Genomic DNA, 24,854 nt, shown 5'->3' on the forward strand with positions numbered 1-24,854 from the left:
TGCTGGCTCCCTCGGCCTGTAAAGCGAGATGAGTGCCACAACCCCAGAGTCATCTGCAAATGGACTTAACTGTCAGGGATCCTTTACCTTTACCTTTTTTTAAAAAAACCTTTTTTATAATAACAGCTCACAGAGCTACAATTCCCAGTGTTCCCTCAGAAGAGGGATTGATTATTAAACCCCTCTGGTTTCACAATTCCCAGGGTGATTTAACAATCAATACCTTCTCTAAGGGAACTCAACCAGTGAGCTTGACATCAATACCAGAGAAGGTTCTAGAACATATTATTAAACAGTTGGTCTGTGAGAACTTAGAATAGGATGCTGTGATTGCTAAGACTCAGCATGAGTTTCTCAAAAGTAAGTCATGCCAGACGAATCTCATTTTTATTTTTATTTTAGTTACAAGATTGCTGAATCAGGGGGATACAACAGTGGAACAGACTCCCACAAGAGGTGGTGGACTCTCCTTCCTTGGAGGTTTTTAAGGAGAGGTTGGATGGCCATCTGTCATGTATGATCTACCTGAGATTCCTGCATTGCAGGGTGTTGATGGCACACAGAGTCCCTTCCAACTCTACAATTCTAGGATTTTGGAAACTGTAGCTCTGTGCGAGGACTAGGTGTCTCCTAACCACTCTCAGAACCCTTAACAAACTACAAGTCATGCTTTAAATGTATGCTGTGGATGTTGCCTAAATGCTTCTTAAAAAGTACTAATCAGATATTAATCCCCACCACCACAAGCACACACACACACACACACACACACACACACACACACCTTCTCGGTGTTCCTGAATCAAAGCAGTTCTTATACTTGTCATACAGGCATTAGGACACTGTTTACCGAGTCCACACGCCTTTAAAAAAAGTCAGAAATAGATTTAAGGGGCTTTGGTATCTTCTATGAGATGAAAAAGTAGTTTATGTAGTGTCTGTCAGGCAAAAATTGATTCCCTATTTATAGGGGAAAGAAATGCAAAAACTTGTACGTTCGAAATGATTGAGTTGCTGAGGAGGTAATTCCATCTCTGCCCATAGACGTCACTATATAACTATTGATTTCAGTCCAAGCACATCTATAATCTTCATTTATGATGAAGGGTGGTTTTTCAAGTGCCACCATTTTCCAAATGTCAGGTTATAAGAGCATCCCCATTCTGCCTGAGGAAATCATTGTCATATAAATGAAGTTGTATGGAGAGTCAAATGGGCAAAAACCAGCCTATGTAAACTTTCCAACAGAAATGTACTTGCAGCTGTTTACTCTGTGGAAGATTGGAATTGGACCAGTGTCACATGCATAGAGGACATAGAGTAGGCATCCCCAAACTTCAGCCCTCCAGATGTTTTGGACTACAATTCCCATCTTCCCTGACCACTGGTCCTGTTAGCTAGGGATCATGGGAGTTGTAGGCCAAAACATCTGGAGGGCCACAGTTTGGGGATGCCTGACATAGAGGGCATGCCTCTGCATGATTTCAGATTTCAGGTGGGGGATTGAAATCATGTCAAGGCCCCACATAAAATGCTCCCTAGAGCATGTTAGGTGAAAAACTAGCCTACAGTCTGCTTCCTGATGTGATGATTTTGTAGCTGATGAGACTATTTTATATGGTGAAGCAGTCAGATATTTGTGTATCCACTCCATGCTGTCTGGAATGGTACAGCACAGGAACAGGGTCATCATGTGTGGTTTCAATTGAAATCAGATATTTGCAACGAAACTAAGGGAACTGGACATCATCTAGTTCAGTGCATGGTAATGTTCATACAGCAGTAGTCAGAATTCACATTATTTATTTTTAAACACCATAAGACAAAGAGCAGAACAAACCATTCAAAGTTTTGTTGAGAAACCCTAGGGCAGGAGAAGCCAAAGACAAGCAACAAAACACCCTCCTCCCTCACCCCTCCACTAGGGACTAGGGGAGAAATTAGATTCACTTCTTCATTAAAGGTGAATTTGCAGTTTCTGAAACTATACGCAAACCAAAACACAGCCTGGTGTCTGGTGCCAAAAGAAAAAGGGCCCTGCACAGAAACAGGGGACTGGGCTGGCTTGTCACATATGATCTGCCATCTATTGTTTTCACCATCATGTAATGCTTACTAAAAATACTATGCTTTTTATATATGTTGGAAACCACCCAGAGAGGCTGGGGCAACCCAGTCAGATGGGCAGAGTACAAATAAATTATTATTATTATTAGTAGTAGTAGTAGTAACAACTTGTTTTGCATATGTGAACTAATCACTTGATCAGGCAAAAGGCTTTCTGAAGCAACTACCTGATAACTATGATATTCCCTCATTCAGAATCTTCAGAGCCAGATTTTCAACAGAATAGGATAAAATGCTGTATCATCATTGATTTTGGATGCCCCGATTCCCCCTTCCCCCATCTCTTCATTTTAACTCTCCTCAGCTGGGAACTTGTTTAGCCTGCCTTAATGAAACCAGCATATTAACTCGGCATCAAAAATTAATTATTTCAAGCTGGTGTTTTAGGATGAGTAGAGCAAATCCCAAACACCAGGAGGAGCCAGAGAAGTTTCACAAGCTTTTAGCGCCGCACGTTCACTTTCCCCCCTTCTTGGCGAGGGGGAGGGAGAGAGAGGAAAGTAATGACAATAGCAAAAGCGGCCTGTGCAAAATTGATTTCCCTAAACTGGGGCATATGTGGATTAGAGCTAGCCTGAGGTAGCAGAGTCATTTCTGTCAAGCAGGGGATGGCAAGATTATCACTAACCTGAAAGGACAGCTCAGTAGGAGCTGCCAATTACACGTAATGTATGGTGTGTGGGTTTTTCCTTTAATTGGGGAATCGCTTAAAACGAAGACAACAGAGAAATCATAGGAATGAGTAGTGAACATCATATCCCCTTCAACAATCTATGGGAGAGGTTCCTGCAGGAGACTGGGGGTAGGGAGGGGAACTTGATAGATATTTCTTCACCAAAGCCTCATTAAAACTGATCCCCTGGTTTTGTTTTGAGGTTTATTACACCACACAATTTCAGAAGTGCTGTTTCAGGAATTCTTATAAGCTTCAAGGAAGCGGGGGGAGGGGGGCACCTTTATTCACTCCTCAGCCCCCCACAGGTGCGATATATTCTCATTGCTTTTATGAGATTGAGTCAGCTGACAAGGAATGAGGATAAAAATCGCTCTCTTTTCTTCTATTTAAGAGAAGCAGCAATGTGTCTTTTATTGATTATGTTTTCATAGAAATGGTCCCTTGGAATATAGAAAGCATCCTTCTTGCAGTTTTCAGTTCTGTTGGCAAAAATGATAATATTGGCATATAAGTTTGAAAGCCCTGAAACTGATCATTGTGTACAATTCCCCTGTGCACACACTCTCTCTCTCTTCCACAATATAGCTTTATTGTCTAATGCCCCATACTAGATGGTGTGCACAGAGCAATATCTTTTGTTAATCAAAGGTAACATTTACTCCAACAATTGGGCTCTAAAGGTATAGGGCAGGCATCCCCAAACTTTGGCCCTCCAGATGTTTTGGACTACAATTCCCATCAACCCTGACCACTGGTCCTCTTAACTAGGGATCATGGGAGTTGTAGGCCAAAACATCTGGAGGGCCGCAGTTTGGGGATGCCTGGTATAGGGCATGGGAGAAACAGGTGGAAACCTCCACTTAGCCAGCAAGTTCACTGGAGTCACTACCTCAGCCTAGCCTACCTCACAGAGTTGTTGTGAAGATGACGAATGGGGAAAAAAACATATATACAATTTTCAGGTCACATAAAAATAAACACGAATGTGTTCTTCTTTGTATACTGTATACAACAGACCATGTGGCATTTTTCCTATTTACCAAACTGATTCACTGTTATATAGTGTGGCAGATCTCCTAAAGAGATGTGTGGCAGGAGCCAAAATGGTAGACAGGCTTATAAAATACTTGCAAAATTGTACCTTGTTTGTACTGCACCACTTTGCATACTTCTGGTTACATGGTAAACCAATGGAACAGGAAAACAAAGATAGCAGAATTTCCTTTCTGCGAATGCCCTCGTTTTACATGAGGCCGGTTTGTTTGCGAAGAAAATAATGGTTGTTTAGAGAAGGGTAACATTAACTGGTATCATTATTTAATCATATAAAATGGACCAGTTTCTTCTATTCTTGAAGCAGCTAACTGAGCTTCCCTATCATGCACATCCACAACCCTCTGATAGCTTCAATTTTTTTTTACTTTTTTATTTTTAAGACATGAGGAACAGGCAGCAGAGCAATGACAAGGGCTGTCCTGCAGCCTTTATATCCTGTGTTGATTGTACTCTGTTCTGGGTTATCCTTTGGAGCTCATGAGCTAAGATGGGGAATCTGTGGCCCACCAGATACGACTAGGCCCCAACTCTCATCAGTCCCAACCAGCGTGACCAATGGTCAGTGATGAAGAGAATTAAAATCCAGCAACATCTGGAGGGCTACAGGTTCCCCGTCCCTCACATAAGCTTTTAAACAATGTCAGCACCACCTACATGTAGAAAATGCAATGATATGGAAGAGAAAGACGTCCTCTTGGGTTGAAACCTTGAACAGAACCCAGCAGGAAGTCTGGAACCTGATCATGGAAAGACCATCCTTGGGGAAAGCTGTAAAGTTACATGGAGTGCCAATGCTAATGCAATTTTCCCATGAGTATGTGCCTACCGCAGGATCCATTCAAAAAGTTACCCTCGCAAGTAATGAGCATTATGTCAGAATCATCCCTCTGTGTCACACAAAGGAGGAAATGCACTCCCAGAATAGGAAATGCAATGATGAGCTATAGCTGCCTTCGCAGGAATTATGAGGAGCAATTTGAATTCAAGTGCCTTTTCCGCCGGTTACAAATCACTGCAGAGTGTTATTCACCGTAATGCTGTCCAAACATCATTTTATTTATTGATGTTTATTGCTTCTCTTTTGCAGAGTGATGAGGTTTTGACTGTCATCAAAGCAAAAGCACAATGGCCTGCCTGGCAACCGCTAAACATGTAAGTAGGCAGGGAATTAAACCTCCCAAAAGATTTCCTTCTCCGCTGCCCTCTGACAGAATGCTCTGAATGTCTTGCCTTCCACCAACGTTTATCTCTTTCAAAGAGCAACAGAAAAAATCCAGTTGATTAATGAGTTTCTTTTTTTATGCCATTATGTCTCTTTCCATTTATCTCTCTAACAAGGGGTGTGTGTGTGTGTGTGTGTGTGTGTGTGTGTGTTTGGAGGAGGAGATGAGCACTAGATTAGGAGTTTGTTTTACTTACCAGGCACTATGGACATACTGTATATTTGAATCCTCTTGTGCTCTCCCTGTTCTGAGCAGTGAGGATATATCTGCACCATAGACCAATACCCCAGTCTTATGCAGGCTAACTTTGAAGGAAGTCCAAATGAGTTCAATGGAACATGTTCCCGTATAAATGTGTAGAGAATTGCAGCCATAAAAGAGGTTAAACAAAAAACCATAGGCAGCCTTGGGAAATCCAAATCTGTGAAGATTGTGGAATCTCCAACAGGAAATTACTAGTTAAAAAGCTAAAATTCCCAATTGGTAGTGGTGGTGGCGGGAGTGCAAGTTAATTTGTGACATAACAGATTGCTTTTAAATGCAAGCTTGTGTTTTAGAATATGACCGATTCTGGAGGAATAATAATAATTGACAACATCACAAAAAGTGATAGAGCAACAAACACCCGCCAATTGCCCCATCAGCTCTCCACATCAAAGATTCCCCTGGCTCCTTTGATTCTGTGCCTACTTCAGAACCATTGGATCTAACTCTCTGAAGCTTCCTTGGGTGGTTGAGTGGGTGGAGAACTATTCTTTAGGATATGGAAGACAACGTTGGTCAATTCAAACATGAGCACAGCTTTAATTAATGAACAGTTGAAATAGTCATACTGTGCCTTAGTGTGCAACCATCTCTTCTTTTCCCCCTAGTCTTCATTTCCTGTAAAGGCCGCCTCCTTTTCAAATACCAAACACAATTTCCAGAGTATAACCCTAGAAAGGACACTACAGGGTTAGGCCCCATGCTTACATGACTGGCACATTTCCTAATGTACTGACCTTCTAGCACATTTTAATAGTGGCGTTCTTACCCCAGCTGGTACTGGGGGCGGCGCCTGCGTGGCACGCTGTGCAGAATGTGCCCGTGCAGCATCCTGTGCATGCACACTCCACACAGGGGGGGCATATGCGCAATCCGCACGGCACCCCGTACGGAGGGGCGGCTTGCAAGAGGCGCCCTGCTCTGCCTGTCCTGCTCTGCGCGCGGAGCTTGCTAGGCTGGGGAGAGCGAGGCAGCGGCCCATCACCTCCCCAGCCCAGCAAGCTCCACCTCCGTGCGCAGCCCCACCCCGCCAGCCACTATTGAGTGGCGCATGGCAGCCAGCAGCATGGGGACAGCTTCTATGCGACGGCGACGGCAGCTGTCGTCAGTGGAGGTGCAGAGGGGCCAGGGGGCACTGCCGCTGTACCCCCCCCCCAGAGTGGAGCGCGGAGCACCCCCCCATGCCCCCCGTTGCTACTCCCCTGCATTTTCATCTCCTTCCTTCATCACAAAATATGTTGCTTTATTCCACAGTCTTCTTTTAGTCTCATGAGATTTGTTTGGCTGTGTCTTTTGTGCAGTTTTCTTTTCCAAACTGGCACATTTCTAATGCTTTTTCATCAGCACACACAACGATTCAAGGCTTATGTTTGATTTGGTCAGCTCTGGGGGGCTGTGTACTTTGGCATTTCATGCTCCCAAGGCTGTTGCCTAAACTGTACGGCATTAACCCCCCCCCCCATTTTTCTGTGGACCAGTGGGAAATTGCCTTTTCTAAGGTTGTCATTCCAATGTTTTTCTAAAACAACGTTATTATTTTTAAAGAAAAATCCAATCACAACCCCTCTGGTCTTATTCACTAGGATGTTTTAGCAGTGAATAATTTTAAAAGAATGCATCTCTAACCTTTTACTCGCACAGCTATTTAAACATTTCCTAAGCATATTAGCTCATTCTTATGCTTTTGACACCCTTGATGTTTATAGAATTACTTACTTCAATTGCCATGTAATTACATTTCCTATCAGTGCAAACAATGTCCAACAAGAAATGATCCAAATTTTAGACATTTAAAATTTTATACCAAGTTTTACTCACTACAGTCAGGACATATCTGCATATTGCTCATTTTGGGAATTGGATGTGCTCGCAAAGCAGATCTTATTTCTGACAGTCTTCACACACAGAGGGCCTTCAGAACCGCAGTTGCAAATCCACATGGGCTCAACCTGCTTTGAGTACAACCAGCTTTCTGTTTTGGCAAAATGTAGGCGCCCATCTCATGACAGTAGTACCCTGTAGTACCCAAGTGGCTATATGTTGTGTCTGGAAAGTGTCCTATTCCTCCCCCTTGTTTATGTTTAGATTAGTTAGTCCCTTTCAAAATGTCTGCTCAGTACTAAATTTCCGAAGGTGGTTGTCGAGAATGGGAAAGGGAAAAGTTGCTGGAGGAGAATTTCAAAGGCTGCACAAAATGCGCACACACTAATCCTTCTTAAAGCTACAAAACTCTGGGTAATCTTTCTGTATGTACCCACTGGGCCTGATCCAGACACTTACACAGGAACAGCAATCAGTTGTAGATCTGCTGCTGTAGTTGTGGGTAAACATGGCTTAGTGCACAAGGTTGACTTAGGAGATTCCATATAGGGCACGACATGGAGTTACTAGGGTTGTTAAAGGCACCTCCAATTTGGTTCAGGGTCCAATTTGGTGATCTTGACCCCCCTCCCTCCAATGCATGTTTATGTCATGGAATTCTCCTCAGAATTGATCCACAGCAGATTCTAGCATATAGTTAGCAGAGTAAAAACTTAAACACATTGTAGGATTCCCCAAAAATAGACCAGAGGCAATTAATATTTCATCCAGCAGAGCTTTACTGCTACTGAAGGCAAATGAGCATAATGGTTACAAATACAATACATTCAGGATTGGCACTGTACATAAGAAATCCAGTTGCAGCAGACTTAACTTAAATTTACAATAATTTATAATAAGTCTAAACCTAGCACTAAGCATACTATGTTGAGGACACCACACCAGAAGGAAAAGAGATAGAAAGTGAAACCCAGGCTCCTTCTGGCCTCTTATTATAGTCAGCATGACCTTGAAGAAGAGATAACTGAACCAGTTTAAGCCAGATGTACTCAGCTTCTCTGAAGGAATAACCCAAACATCATGAACCTTCTGCTTGTTTCTTTCACACAGAGAAGCTTCCAGAACCCTCTTGAATTAATTAGAATAGGAAAGATCTCTACACATCAGATCAATACTTTCTGCACTAAGAAATGCAAACTGACAGTTTAATCCAGGCATGGGCGTACCCAGGATCAAAACTGGGGGGGGCAAGGGGAGGGGCCAAGGCACGGAAGGGGAGGGGCCACAAAGTGGGCGGGAACGGCGAACTCGCGCTCCGCCGGGCTGTGCCCCTCCCTAGAAGCAGGGCTGGTGGGCGGAGGCGGAGCCCAGCCCAGCGGAGCGCGAGTGCGGCGTTCCCGCCCGCCGCGCTTGGCCTTGTCAGAGGGCGCGACGGGAAGCTGGAGGGAGGGCGCAGCGCGGCAGGCGGGAACGGCGAACTCGCGCTCCGCCGGGCTGTGCCCCTCCCTAGAAGTAGGGCTGGTGGGCGGAGGCGGAGCCCAGCCCAGCGGAGCGCGAGTTCGGCGTTCCCGCCCGCCGCGCTGCGCTCCCTGGTTCCCCCCCCGTGCTTGTCCTTGCCTGAGGGCACGCCGGGGAGCTGGAGGGAGGGTGCGGCGCGGCGCGGCGGGAATGGCGAACTCGTGCTCCGCCGGGCTGTGCTCCGCCTCTGCCCACCAGCCCTGCTTCTAGAGTAGGGCAGCTGCCCTAACTTGCCCCGTGGTGGGTACGCCCTTGAATCCAGGTCTAAACTTGAGGTTGGCAGCAAGGAGAGGGTGGAAGAAGGAGACATCCAGGCAGAGACTTTCATCAGCATTGTCTTCTTTTCCCCTTCTCTCCTTCCCTCCTGACCACATCCCTTTTTGACAGCCACAGAGCTCTCTAGACCAGGGGTCAGCAACCGTTTTCAGCCGTGGGCCGGTCCACTGTCCCTCAGACCATGTGGTGGGCTGGACTATATTTTTTTTGGGGGGGGGAAATATGAACAAATTCCTATGCCCCACAAAGAACCCAGAGATGCATTTTAAATAAAAGCACATATTCTACTCATGTACAAACATGCTGATTCCCAGACTGTCCGCAGACCAGATTGAGAAGGCGATTGAGCCACATCCGGCCCCCGGGCCTTAGGTTGCTTACCCATGCTCTAGACAGACCCAACCAAGAATGATCTAGGGCTGCCTTGACCTAGTCTGGACAAATCCCAGATCTACTCAAATCACTTTGGAATGCAGGTTTTGTCTTGACCAGATGTGCGCAGACCTATTCATTAACCTATTTCCATGTGTGGTCTTGTTTCCCCACTCCTGTACAATAGGCTTCCACACACCTGTCTCAGGAGAACCATCTGTTTGCAGAAGTCTTATTTATGTGCCCAGGCGCCACACCACCCACCACCCCATCTTGTAAAATAACCAGTCAAAACTCATTACAAGAAGCAAATCAGGCCACAACTTTCATTGATTACAGATGGAAGAGGTTTGGCATACTCATTGGGTATAACCATTGACTTTCCAGAAGTAATCCATTTTAGGGTCAACCTGGAAGCAGGGGAGGCCTATGATATACATAATAATAAATAATAATAATAAATTTTTATTTATACCCCGCCCTCCCCAGTCAAAAACCGGGCTCAGGGCGGAGGCAGGCTGTCTTATATTCCCCATGAGTGGACCCAAGTGAAGCCCACAGGCTCAGTTGGGCGCCTCCCCCACAGGCCAGCCCCTCAGCCTGCCTGCAGTTGGCCAATTTGCAGGCAGGCTTGTATCCACAGCCCTGGATCATGGTGGGCAAGGCGATGCCAGCTCGCAATGTCACCCCACCAAAGATGGTAAGCGGACATTGCAAACTTTGCTAGGAAAAATTATTGTATTTCAGTATATGCAGCTGTGCTTCCAGCTGTCTAAAAAACAGGGAACTTTAGCAACGATTATAATTTCTACACTCAACTTTTCCATTTTGCCTTAGATGATTTAGCAATGATTAAAATGTTGCCTCTGGATAAAATAAAATTAGTCCATTATTATGCATAACATAACAAACTAGTTGTGGCAATATGTGTTGCTAATTTTCCACTGACTAGTATGTATGGATAATGTTCTTAAGAGTAATCGCTAAGCCTGCACCAGGAAACAAATTTGCCAAAGCATGGTTTTGCACAATATATAACTATGTCAAAATGGATCACTATGCATTCAGCAAGATATTACTGCCTGGGAATTATGCTGGATTGTGATGCATAAAATATTTTCACCCGCTGTTTGTAGTCGCCAGTGATCATAAAGTTACACTACAGTTGTCAAAAGAAATTGCTGCCCTAATATTTCAGTTTTTAAGATATCACTGTTCAGAATAAGGAAACATTTTCTCATGTGATGAAATATGACTAATAATTGTTCCAGTAGTTATCATTGAAGTGTCAGTGTTTGCCTGAAGTTAAACTTGTCACTGGTGTCTGGAAAACTGTGAATGCATTGCTGGAATTTTTTTTAATACATTGCTTAAAGATTAAGCATCATCTGTTGTTATACATATGTCATCATTCTAAAAAGGTTATTACGCTTGTCACTCCTAACATTTTTAAAATAATAATAATAATGCAGCAGTGGTGTGAATCTGTTTTTAACTAATCTGACATATGGGAACAAATATGGCTGAGTAACCCATTTTTATTTTTACTTTGCGCAAGTTGAACTGAATTGAATGACAAAAAGCACAAAATCCTGATGATCACATACAGCACAATCATCTACTGTTGCTATATATCATAAACAGAAAGAGGTTGCTATCCAGAGGGTCTTCAACATTTTAAAAGTTGCCTTTCTCTGTTCAAAGACTGCAAGCCTTGCACGAGGAATTGTCCACTTTGAGATGTAGTGCCTCTTATTTAAACTCTTTTGGCTTCCTTTGACACTCCAGTCATTTCATCCGAGGAGAAACTTTCAAATTTGCTTTAGGCAAAAACTCTGGATGACCTAGGGTTGTAACTTGTGAAGAACACCATGGGAAATTTAAGTAGTTTTACTGAAACTTTCTTTGGCATCCCTAAGAACTCATTGGACATTTTGCCTGGGGGTGGGGGTGGGGAATCAAATCCACTTCTGATTTCATGTTATTTGTCTTACTTATACGCCAGTGTCTTATAACTGAACATTTATAAGTCTCCTTCACTATGTAAGCAACTTCTCTATGTTATGGACATAGGTTGTTACTATAACATAGTCCAGGCATCCCCAAACTGCGGCCCTCCAGATGTTTTGGCCTACAACTCCCATGATCCCTAGCTAACAGGACCAGTGGTCGGGGATGATGGGAATTGTAGTCCAAAACATCTGGAGGGCCGAAGTTTGGGGATGCCTGACATAGTCAAATGGTGATAGGTATAAATGAGTTAAAATGGTAGGCGTGGTTCTCATGTAACTTTTTGATGTGGCAAAGTCACCATGAGGTGATTTAACTATGTAGAATTCACATGCTGAATCTTTTATTTTAATGCAACCTTAAATAGTGTGAGAGAAATGCTATTTGCAATGTTTTCAAAGTCTAGTGTACAGTAGATTTTTCTCAGTTTGGAAATAATAGTTTCTCACTATATGAGAATGTTCTGTGCTCTTCAGTAGGGTCCCCAGATTTGGTTCGACTACAGCTCAGCCAATGGTGAGGAATGATGCGACCCAAGGTGAAGAGCACTTCTCTAATTTATTCAAAACCACTAAAGATGCATGTGGTGCAATCACATCAGGTTACCTTACTATGTCAAGAAGTAATGCGGGTCTTAGACTGAATGTCTGATTGCTTCACCTAATGCTTTGCTTGAACAAGAATGCTGGTGTTCATCACCATCATAACGTGGAAACATGCCACCCATTGAGACATGTCTCTACTTACCAAGTAACTGATGCAGCAGTTTACTTTAGCAAAAAACTATGGGCCATTATAGGGAAAATGGGAGGGGGAGCCAATGGCACAGAAGAACTCGCATCCGTTATAGAGCTCTTAGGAACTGACTTATAGTGCAGTAAATGAGTATGAAATCCATAAGGCACAGAAATATGGCCTGCACTTTTCTTATTTGCACAGCTGCATATGGCCTGGTTACATCTTTGATGCAACATCATGTTCTTAGCTACAGAATTGTGTGTGTGTGTGTGTGTGTGTGTGTATATGAGTTTGGTCAAACTCATGTTCGTAGCTTCGAGAACACTGTCCAACCATCTCGTCCTCTGAGAAGGAGACGACAGAGGACGAGATGGTTGGACAGTGTTCTTGAAGCTATGAACATGAGTTTGACCAAGCTGCGGGAGGCAGTGCAAGACAGGAGTCCCTGGCGTGCTATGGTCCATGGGGTCATGAAGAGTCGGACACGACTAAACGACTAAACAACAACTATATATATATATATATATATATATATATATATATATATATATATATATATCATATATATATATATATATATCTCACAACCACAATTTTACTTTTAAGCTGACCATACTGTTCTTCTGCTGTGTCAACAATGAAAAGAACTGAGAGCAGGATTACTTTGTATTTCTGAACAATATAGTATTTGGAATGGTTACATGCCTCATATTTGCCAAGCTGATGTTTAATCTGTCATTTTAGTGAGGGACACCTGAATGTATCTGGATATTTTTAAAGACCGAATGGAGCAGTGGTTGAATTTTTCTTTCCTGTTTCAGAGACAACACTCGCGGAACATCTGAGCCAATGTGGCAGGGGGTGTTATTCAACTTTGCTGCTGTCCTTCACAAAAACTCTGAGTGAAATAAATTGACACCTCAATTCCCTGCCCTGTTCACTGTTGTTAATAACAGTGACGACCCTAACCTGTAGCAGCTGTTTTCATATTCCAGGCTATACAACCACCTATGGCCATTCCTAAGGGACTCCCACAGGGAAGCAGCCAAGCTTAATAACAGAACAGCTTGACAGCCATAGCACAAAAATGAAGAGCACTTTGAAAAGTGTCCTTAATTAATCAACACATGTCCAGCTGAGGTAATTAACAATACCCTCCGTGTTGTTCCTGTTACATCTCACACTTAGGCTCAGCGTGAAGCTTTATTTGCCAAGTGTAATTTTTGTTGAGATTGTAACTCTCCAGAATCCTGGGGCATACATAGTTTCCAAATGAAGCTACAAATCCATCCAGGACAACTCATAATACCTAAACCACTTGGTCAGGAGGGACCAAGGCCATTGCGATGCAAGAGCTTCTTCCAGGTGATCTCATGCCATGCCACACCAGTAACAGTGCCCACAGGGGGGCAGTGCAGCTTCCAAATGGTCAATACTTTTCAGACACAGAATTCAATCATGTACAGTCGTACCTTGAATTCCAAATGACCTGCGAGTCGAACGCTTTTGCTCCCAAACACCACAAACCTGGAAATGAGTGTTCTGATTTGCAAACATTCTTTGGAACCCAAATGTCCAACACGACTTCTGTGGCTTCCGATTGGCTGCAGGAGCTTCCTGCAGCCAATCGGAAGCCACCCCTTGATTTCTGAACGTTTTGGAAGTCGAACAGATTTCCAGAACGGATTCTGTTCGACTTCCGAGGTACCACTGTACTGGAAAATTTAGGCTGCACAATTAAAGTGGATTTGGTGCTTTTGTGCAACAACATGATGATGATGATGATGATGATGATGATGATGATGATGATGATAGCAATAGCAAGAGCAACAAAACATGTCTCTCCCAAATAGGTCTCTACAGCCAAGCAGGTACTCTACTCTCCAATGGTTTGACTTCACCCACAAAGGTGCATTCCTCCACTGTCAACTGAGACGGATGGATGCCAACCAATACTTTTTTTAGTAAGGAAAGGGATGGAGAAATACACTGGAAAGTGTGGGATAATAATGGCTTAGCATGGCATTGTATAACCTCTCCACAATCCTCAATACACAACAGGCATTGTTTACTGTCCCCACAAACTGCATGGCAAGCAAATCAAGATGAATCCTCAGTAAACAGGTCTTCTGGAAACAACCAAGATGATTGATGTGGCTATATCCCACATCAATGTCACCAGTGCTTAGGAGAGGATCCACACACATACACATACACACACCTTCATTTCCGTTTGATATTCATCACCGAATGTTGGCTAAGATATGCTTGATAAGGCCAACAACACTTTTAATTACATTAGCAAAGCTGGTGATCATTTCACGAGTTTCCTTTTGTGAAGCGTTTTAAAAACGTTAGAATTTATAATGGAATCAAAGCCCACTCGAAGGAATGTTTCCTGACACAAGCTAAAGAGGGCATTTGAATTTCAGCTTTGTTGACTATGTGAGCAAATGCTGGTGTAGTTTCCAATGTGTGCAGATCATAAAATGGGAGATTGCAATTATATTGCCTGTGGGGCATCTTGCGGGAGTCCTCTAGTTGCTGTTGCCAATCAGTTTAACACCCTGTGGGCACTCTGTATGAAAGTACTGTTGCCACCAGCTGTGGGACCCATGTGACAAGGGTGTTCTGTGCTGAATAGTATTGAAGCCCATTGTAGTGCTATGTTGTTTTACTGGGATTGTGTTGTTTTAATTACTTAATTTCTTAATATTTTTATGGGCCTGTTTTATTGTGTCCTAATCGGTATTTCTATTTTAATGTCTCTGTGACAGGTTTTTATACTTCTCTATAAAAGTATAACACTTGGAAGCCTATTTTGACTTTACGTGATATAGAAACTAAAACAAAAACTCTTATAAAACATAGTGACATATTTTTCTGAATGTATTTGAAGCGTTTCCTGCTTACAGAGCATCCTTATTTGGATTTTCAGTTCATTGCATTTCAGAGTCTCAAAGTAGAAGGCAAGGTATTGTTGAAAGGCAGCTAAATTTTAAAACATTGTAAATAGAAAATGCCCGTCAAAAGTTGGACTTCTCATTTATTGTCATGATGACATTGTTTGTTTGTTTGTTTGTTTTTGTTGTTGTTGTTGTTACCACCCATGTTGTAGCATAAGAAAAAAGAGAGATCTAAATTGCAAGAAACATACACCCTAAAGTCTGACATACCCTCCAATATTTCTCCGATGAAAATAGGGACATGCTATTTAATAAATAATAATAATAATAATAATAATAATAATAATAATAATAATAATAATACTTTTATTATTTATACCCCACCCATCTGACTGGGTTGCCCAGCCACTCTGGGTGGCTTACAACATATATAAAAACATAATAAAACATTAAACATTAAAAACTTTCCTATAAGGGCTGCCTTCAGATGTCTTCTAAGGGTTGTATTTATCTCCTTGGTTTGGGGGGGGGGTGTCGCATGACTCCATACTCTCCAACATTCCTCCAATGAAAATCATCTTTTCCTACTTAAAGCACAACTGTTGGCAAAGATGTTGCTCTTCTTGGCTGCTTTCCCACTCACTTCTCTTCTCTGGAGGCAACTCCAGCGGCTACAGTGGGAGACGGCGTGCAGATGGATGGGCCAGGAGTCTTCAAAGAGGTTCTGCCAGCTGCTTTTTATCAGCTCTCTTGCAGCAGAAAGAATTCCCCATCGTGTAGTTGGAGAATTAGCCTCTTTCTCTAAACCGTTGGCGCTTTTCCCACCCACCTTGTGGGATCTATGCCGCTTCTTCCTATGGCCCACACAAGTAAAGAGAAGGGGAGGTTTCTTCTGCAGAACTGCTCCCGGTGACCAAGCTGACAACTTGGTTTTTGTGCTCCCTGATCCCAGTAAATAAAATAAACGCCAGGAAAGCACCTTAATGCTGGAAGCCAAGTCAGGCATGCACTTGCTCAGTGAATCTGAGCACATTAGGTACTGCTCTGTAGCCGTCTGAATAGTCTTTTGTTGTTGTTGTTATAAAATAGATGCTTAGGCATAAATGCAGTTTGATCAACATCAAAAGGGAAAGAAAACAAACATTGTGGACCATCCCCCTTCTCTCTCTTTCTCTTTCTCTAACTCTATTTGAATGATGTTCTACTGTAAATTATATGAAGAATGCTGGCGTTTTTGTGCAGCAAGACCTGTGGAGAAAATAGAATTAACAGGAAAGTAAATGAGCCATTTCTGAGTAAAGGGACTGCCTCTCAATGCATCCCCTGTGCTGTTCTGCTGGCAACTCTGAATGCTATTGGTCCAGAAATAACATCGCCACCTCTTGTAATTTTAACACACAGTTTGCCATGGCTGATGCTGTGATTCTTAACTCCCAAGTTGCAGGAGTTTATAATAACTTCCAGGGTTTACTGGCTTCATTAAATAGTTTAAAGGGTGTATTTGTAACTTGCAACAGTTATAAAAGGAAAACAGGACCCAAGCTAGCTCTGGGGACTGAAGTTATATAAAGACAGGTCATAAGAATCAAACTGTTACATAGCTTTTAATTGCCACATGATAGCAAAGCCAGTCTCACTACAGTGGAACCTCGGTTTATGAACACCTCGGTTTATGAATTTTCGGTTTATGAACGCTGCAGACCCATCTGGAACGGATTAATTCATTTTCCATTACTTTCAATGGGAAAGTTCGCTTCAGTTTATGAACGCTTCAGTTTATGAACAGACTTCCGGAACCAATTACACCCATGCTTCAGTTTATGAACATTTCAGTTTAAGTACTCCGCGGACCCGTCTGGAACGGATTAATCCACTTTCCATTACTTTCAATGGGAAAGTTTGCTTCAGTTTATGAACGCTTCAGTTTAAGTACTCCGCGGACCGTCTGGAACGGATTAATCCACTTTCCATTACTTTCAATGGGAAAGTTCGCTTCAGTTTATGAACGCTTCAGTTTATGAACAGACTTCCGGAACCAATTGTGTTCATAAACCGAGGTACCACTGTATAGGGAAAGAAAGGGTACTTGAGTCCTGATATTTTGATGCTCCACTGATATTTTGTGCAGTCCTGAAGATAATGATTAATAATTCCAAGGCAATGATACTCTGTGGCTTGAGCTTTGAGTAGGAGAGGAGAGGCTGAACTGTGGTCCTGCAGATATTGCTGATCTACAACTCCCATTATCCCTGCTCATTTACCAGGGATTATGGTAGGGATTATGGGAGTTGTAGTTCATCAATATCTGAACAGTAACAGGTTAACCACCCCTCTTAGAGAACCACCAATAGAGAGGATGCCAACCCTCAAACCATCCTATGGTATTTTGATTGTTGTTTAGTTGTTTAGTTGTGTCCGACTCTTCGTGACCCCATGGACCATAGCACGCCAGGCACTCCTGCCTTCCCTATATTGATAGGGGGGGACATATAAAGCCTAAAATAATTATAAATATAACTCTGAAGGAGAATACAGACAGAATTACACAATAGCTACATTTGAACATGACACTGATTTAGCATTATGAGAATGAGCTAGGGAGGTCTCTAGCAGGCATGTTCTCCCTCTAAGACAGCTGAAAGAAGAATATCAAAAGCAGATACTTCTGTTGTAAGTTAATCAAAATTTAGTGTGAACTCTAAACTGGTTACGCTTAAGTATTCTTTTGTTGAAACAAGTAAGCTATGGTTTGAAGCTGACATGTTTCAACAAACCACATCAGCATCAACCTGCTAGCATATTTGCAAAGCTAAGCAGGTTCTGGTATGGTTTTTAATTGAATGGAGGACTACATGTTGGGATTCCAGCTAGATGACCCTCAGGATCCCTTCCAACTCTATGATTCTATGATCATTTATTAGATTTCTTACCTGCCCTTCAATATGAGGTTTCAGGGTGGGTTGAAACAATTTAAATATACAATATTAAAAACTTAGCGAAAATACATTACATTGGGGTATTAAACACTAATGTGTTGAACTGGGTCTGCAAATGAACTTGAACTGAGTCTGGAAATGAACTGACAACCTGCTATGAACAATCACAGTTTTCAAGGCTAGGATGTTGCAAAAAAAACACCCTTGTGACTAACCTAAAATGAAAACAAAAGTTTTCAGTCTCTGACTTGTGGCTACAGTCTTTTCTCATAACACTGAAGCTAAAGATGGAAATGAAACCCATTGGGTTCAGGCTGGTTTGGATTTAAATCTAAGGTAAAGAAGAAGTCCATCCTGAGCCTCCCATCCAAACCCTGAAACCCCCTCTCCCATCACCAAGCAATGGCAGAAGCCCCTGGGAACGGTATAGTTCTAAAGGGGAATGGGGCCTTCCTTTCTGATACATTACGTACACAACGGGAGGGAGCGATAGACCACATATTTCTCCTTTCCATATCCTACAGCTGGAATGCTGCCACTGTTGCCCCAGATAACAGGGTTATGTGAGCAAGGTAAATAGAAAAGAAGGAGGGGATCAGTGGACAATGTTGGATGTTATATTGACTTCAGAAAAGAAGATGAACAATTTTATAATTTTTTTAAGTTGTTGGGCTTATTTTCTCAGCAAATCCAACATGAGCCAGAGAAGTGATCCCTGTGACAATGAATGAAATGAACCCAAGTTTAAAATGCAAGGTGCAAGCTTTTGAGTCTCCCTATTCTCTTCATGCTCACAGGATAAACAGAAAGCCCTCAGTGTTTATCTGTTTTCTCCATGCCTGTAGAATAGAAGATGAGTTGGGGCAGACATTAAATGAGATTACCATTAGGCCGCGCAGTTAAGTGTTCAAGTTACTCAAAGTCCCCACCAGGGACAGAGCAGTAAATGAAAAGCTTGGGAACACATAAGTATCCAGATAATTCACTGACAACCTTAAATTCTACTGTGTTTGCTGACTGCAATTCTCCACTAGATCTATACTAAACCTGCATTAATCAGCACTGACAAAGGAAGATTCAAATCAATGAGCTCCACAGTTTTGATAAATGAAAGGGTTTAGATAAATATTAATGAAATCCCCAAAGCATCAACCCCAGGGATCTAGCAACAAGTCTAAGTCAGTATTGTCAATTAGTCTTCCAAGAACATCCTTATTAACAATGCATCAAGGCATTTTCTAGTAATACATCGAGTTCCCAATGCATACAAAGTTGAATTAACACAAGAGTATCTAAGCTGTTTAATTTTATAAGAAAAATAACCTCTATTTTCACCTATTTGCATTGTGATTTATTATTTCTCCTTATTAAAATATCAGGAATTGGAGGATATTTGTTAGCATCCTCCTCTTAAGATACAAAAAGTCGTGCTTGTTTTTTCCCCCTAAAGTGTAACCCTAGTAGGACATAAAGTGGGCAGTTTTATGTTTAGACTTAGATGCTCTGTTAATTGGACTGCTCAGCTCACCTTTTCTATTACAACATAGGGATTAGGGATGTCTTGGTGTTCAGTCATCAATATTTTGCACTTCACAGTACCACTTTCTGAAAATGTAAATCATGACTGAACAAATTGGCATTGGAGTTGTTGTTTTGCTCAATTAATCATGTCCTTCATCTATCCAGCTGAGAAGTACAATTAGGGAAAATATGTATTTTGAACACACAAACTTCAAAGAGTATGCTCTGAATGTGGCTAATAACTAGAGTTTTGAATTGTAAGATGCGGACTTATTCTAAACTCTAATTAATACTTATGTTCCCATTTTAATTTTTATTTATTATCTCCTTTAAAATAGAAATGAAAGCTGGTATATTATAGTCCTTTAATAAAGTATCCACTGTATATCATTAGCATTTTATTATACTAATTTCTTTTTTAAAGTATTCCCTTTCATAATTTGAAAATGAAATCATGCATACGTAATTTCACCTATGGTCAACAGGCATCACCCAAAAGTTACATAATAATGCAACGAATCTCTCCCCCAGAGAGCTGCCTTTGGCCTTGTTGACCAGAAATATCTTTTAGCCTCTCCACTATTAAGAAACCCAGTGCTATTTTTCTAGAAAAAGAGGTGCCAGAACTCACCTCTTTTAGGAAGCCACGTTTTGGTTTTCGAACGTTTTGGAAGTTGAATGGACTTCCAGAACGGCTTCTGTGCAGCTTCCAAGGTACAACTGTATTTAGGACAAAATGTATTTCTAAAAGCCATTTCTCAAATGCCATGGTCATGACTCAGATGCCCCCACCCATTTCAAGGCTGCCACTTGCTTTTTAAAAAACCCAAAACCAAGCAATGCCTAATAGAGCGTATACTAGTTATAGGTGATCATGTTAAAAGAAGAAAGGCTTTTAGTGCTGGGCTTGTTGCTGGGTACTAGCTAGGATGGTGGCCCTGCCTCCACAATCGGTGGGAGCAATGCTTCTGAATAGCAGTTGCTGGGAGCCACAGGAGGGGAGAGAGCTCTTGTGCTCAGCTTCTGTTTGCAGGTTTTCTACAAGCAGTTGGTTGGCCATTGTGAGAAGAGGATGCTGGACTAGATGGGCCATTAGCCGGATCCAGCAGGTTCTTCGTAGGTTCTTGTCCAAGGAGTTGATTTTGCTGCTGGGCTTCTGCTGCATTCATTCTGCTGCATGCATTGTACCCGTTGTGTTACATTTTGGTTGTGCTGGCTTTGAGCAGAGTTTTATTATGTTTTGAAATGCTTAACTAATTTTTTGCTGATAGTATTATGGTTTTTATCATTATTGCACACTGTTTTGATGCCACAGCTGTGCAAGAGAATGTAGCTTTTTGTTTAGGTTTTCTAAGAAAGAAATGAATGCAATAAAAATCCATCCTTTTTATCAATGTTCCTCCCCTCAAAGTTTTACTATGGATACTGCAGTTCTTTGTTAAGAGCCCATTGCTGTCAAACAAGTCTGAATGCACTAACGTTTTGCGGGGGGGGGGGGGGGGTACATGGCATGGCAGTAAAGAAATATTTTCTCAATTTGGGAATTATAGAAAAGAAAGAAGACAAGACAGTCCCTTGTCTCTATGGCAACATGCTAGTGTGCCTAGCTCAGCTGTTTTCCCCCCTTTTAAAAATCATTTTATATCCAGGGTATGTCTAGCACGGGAACATTTCTTTAATGTTGTCAAGAATGGAAGAGTTTGAACCAGTGATACATAATGAAAAACACATCTAAAGAATTAAAAGGGAGAGAAAGTAAAACTTATGTACTATAACCTGCGACTACAAAAGCCAACTTTGTGAACCCTGTGTTTGACTAGAAAGGTGTTTGTTGAATTATATGGTTCCCTACTTAAGCTAGGTATGAACGGATTTCCCCAGTTCCATTTCATTATTCTTTGGCAGGTTGGCTTTCTGCATTTTGCTCTCTCTGTCTTCCAGCTTTAATTAATTTCAGAATTGGCACATGAGCAGTTTGCCTCCATTTGTTCACGTTAATTGATTGTTGCATTAGAGTGCCATGTCGGCTTGTAGTATTGAGGTTGGATGGACAAGCTGAGGATGGGTCTGGCTGTGTCCACCTGGGCTTTTGATATATCATTATTCAACACAGGCTCAGGGGTCGAGAAGGAGGAAAGTTGGCTTAGCCAGGAGAACTGGATAGAGCAGGCATCCCCAAACTGCGGCCCTCCAGATGTTTTGGCCTACAACTCCCATGATCCCTAGCTAAGAAGACCAGTGGGAATTGTAGTCTAAAACATCTGGAGGGCCGAAGTTTGGGGATGCCTGGGATAGAGGGACACTTCTAAACACACCACAAGCTGTAAACCAAGAACAAATCTGGAGTGAGACAAACCGTGAGCCAGGGTAAAGATGACAAGCTAAAACAAACCATACTTTATCTCAGAGAAGCATAGCAGCATCAGGCTTGGAAAAGGAGCCATCAGACTCAATATCCTCTCCAGGAGCATGCATGCTTGCACATTCATGCTAATGTAGGGTTTGCCTTAGCATTATGTACAAACTGTGTTGGGAGTTTATGAGGTTTTATATTATATATCTCCACCTGGCCCCAAATGATGGGTGGGTTAGAAATATGATATCTCCTGGAGAGGAGACTTGCTCATTCAGGGTGCTTAATGTTGTAAGTGGGATATTGGCCACATTAAAAAACAAACAAAAAACACACACAAACTTATTGGATTCCCACTAGAAAAGGTAAATCTGGATTAAATGCAGGAAAACTATGGGTTGGCATTTAAATGCCAATAACATGTGGAAGCTGTGAAAGTTATTGTTTTAAGAACCATGAATAATGTTCAGAAATTAAATTCATGGGCAGCAGTATGAATCTGTTTTGTTCTTTATTTGTTCAGATGGTACATCCGTCAACAGTAAAATGAATAAAAAGGAGATTCCATTACAAAAGATTAAGGAAGATTGTGTTACATACCAAGGGAAAGGGGGAAAATCATATCTGTTATAAGTTTCCACAGCAAAGATGAAGTTGGCTTCATGTGATTAAATTTCTATTTAAAATGCAATGTCAATAAGGAGGAAAAATGATCACAATTACACACTGAAGGTTATATTAGATTTCTCACTTAAATGTTTAACTCCCAACCATGCCAACATCCTGCACCATATGAACTTGATTCAATTGACTATTGAAAGCAATGGCCAGCTGATTGTAAAACAAAGTTTTAATTGTACCAACCTGTCTTTATTTTCTTTCCTCCTCTGTCACATTTATGGCTGCAGTTTCCAGGTTGTTTTCTGACCATCTGTTGCCCATCCTTTGGCCAAAACATTCTTCAGTCTGGTTCCTACTAATGCGTGCACTTTCTCCATCTGATTTCTTTAGAAATCTGTTTGCGATTCTGCCAGCACTTATATAAATGCTTGTAAAGCAAATAGTGCAAAATGTAATGGAACTTGCTAAGATTTAAATTAGTTTTCTGTTCTACATCCAGCTCTCAGTCAGGTAAAAACCCATGCATGTTAGAAGTTCTGAAAGGCTTTGAAAAAGTACTTGATGCTGAAAAGAGGTGAGGTGTTTTAAGTCTTAATAAAGGCGCCATGATGTCTGACATCTTTTGAGATTACACAGGGAGTGAAAATACAATTGCAGGCTTGTCGCTGCTTATAAAATAGATTGTCCTTCAGATGGAAGGATGCTATATTGTTCTGGCAAAAGCTTCAGGGCTGGCTTCTGCTATCTCTTACTTTTCAGATATTATAGCCAGTTGTACAGCTCTAAAGAAAAGAAAGTTAGGGCTCGTCTCAGCCAGGCACACTGTTTAAGTGTTTTTATTTAAGAAATTGAGATGTGTGGGCTGGTTCACCTCAGGGACGGAGCTACCTGCCCCAGCACTTGGGGGTGGGGCCAGCTGGCTCGCAGGGGCGGGGCTAGCTGCCCACACGGCAAGCGGGGGGCGCCGCTAGCCACCCACGGCAACATTATTATTCGTGGCCCATGCAGCGAGTGTCCGGGGGCGCCACCCATACAGCAAGCGTGGGGTGGGGGTGGCGCGACGATGTCACCCACCCTCATGACTGACACCCGGTTCGCAGTCCCATGCACAGTGTGGTCCACCTTGCTCTCAGTCTCTTTTTTGTTGGTTGAGCTGACTATGATCAAGTGTCAACATGTAGTGTAAAATTGTGTGGGACCCCTTTTCTGCTACTGCTGTCCTAAATGACTTCTTTAGCTCCCTCTCTTAATATGCTTTACGATATGTTCCGGCAGCAACAAGATTTTAGAACACTTAGACTTTGAATTCAGTTTTTGGGCCCCTTTGCTTTCTCTTTTTTCCCGTTAAAAGGGGGGGGACTTCTGCCCCTGTGATTTAGCGGATAAACTGTTGGGCGGGGTGCAGAGGGGTGGTCACTGTAAAACTTGACAAATCAAGATTACTGTGCAAGATCTACTTCAGTTCCCAGAACAGCCCTTGTAATAGCAATAAATGAATAAATTGCTTAATTAGCATGGCTGCAATTAGTCAGGCACTTGGCTAAGTAGCGTTTGCTCCAGGTGAGTGACGGTCCCTCCTGACAACCACTACAACCTTGGAGCACTACTGTGCGGGTACGTATGGTGTGTGAGTAAAGAGCCCAAGCTGGAAGGAGTGTCACGGTGCTCTGGGAAGTGCAGATAGCAGCACTTGAGGGCACACCAAGCCCTCTCTGTTCAGCAGGCGCCTTTATGATAGCACTGGAGTATACTTTTCCAGGCACCCGGGGGGTAAGATAAACAGAAAACAGAAGAAACTGCAAACAGTGAATGGAAGTGGAATTAGTTGTAAATGCATTTGTGTGTTATTAGCTTCATTGTGATGCATGCAATAGAGACAAGTAGACAGATGTCACGCTGGATATATTGCCTTCGAATTTCTCCCGAGTCAAGCTCAGAAAAGAAGGTTTAGGGCTTGTAAAAGTCCATTTCAAATGAAAACCGCTTCAATCAAATCTGGAGAAGCAGGAGCAGCTGGCATGGTGAAGTAGCCCTGCACTGCTACCCTCCTGACAGCAGCAGCATTGACGTTCATGGGGACTGTGCTGAAGTGGCAGCAAGGTTGGGATTTCAGAGGTGCATTAACAGAGCCAATCCAACACTCACACTGATCTTGAAGCCATCATCTTCTGCCCCAGGCCACCCTGGTATATGGCATCGTCACTACTGTTGGGAGGGCAGCGGCGCAGCACTATACCACTGTACTTGGGAGAAGAAATGTAACGGACAGGGCTGGCTTGCGATAGAACCCCAGGGTGGAAAGTGTTAATCCCAACCTCCTTTTTGAGTGACACATTCCATTCCTGAGGGGCGGGACTGCTATGGGTTTAAAAGGAATGGGGAGCAGTTATTTCAGTTGATAGAGTGGTTAGAGTAGATAGAGTTGAGAGGGGTTTG

At 42.4% G+C, this 24,854-nt stretch overlaps 1 protein-coding gene across 1 annotated transcript in view; it reads left to right on the top strand.

The window, feature by feature from the left end:
• Window positions 1-24,854, top strand: part of SPON1 (spondin 1) — a 285,794-nt gene that overhangs the window by 229,907 nt on the left and 31,033 nt on the right. Inside the window, exon 7 of the mRNA XM_035118396.2 lies at window positions 4,947-5,011. Coding sequence (XP_034974287.1) covers window positions 4,947-5,011 — 65 coding nt within the window. The remainder of the gene's footprint in view (window positions 1-4,946; window positions 5,012-24,854) is intronic.

This window comes from Zootoca vivipara, chromosome 1, assembly GCF_963506605.1.
Source record: "Zootoca vivipara chromosome 1, rZooViv1.1, whole genome shotgun sequence".
Classification (NCBI taxonomy): Eukaryota; Metazoa; Chordata; class Lepidosauria; order Squamata; family Lacertidae; genus Zootoca; species Zootoca vivipara.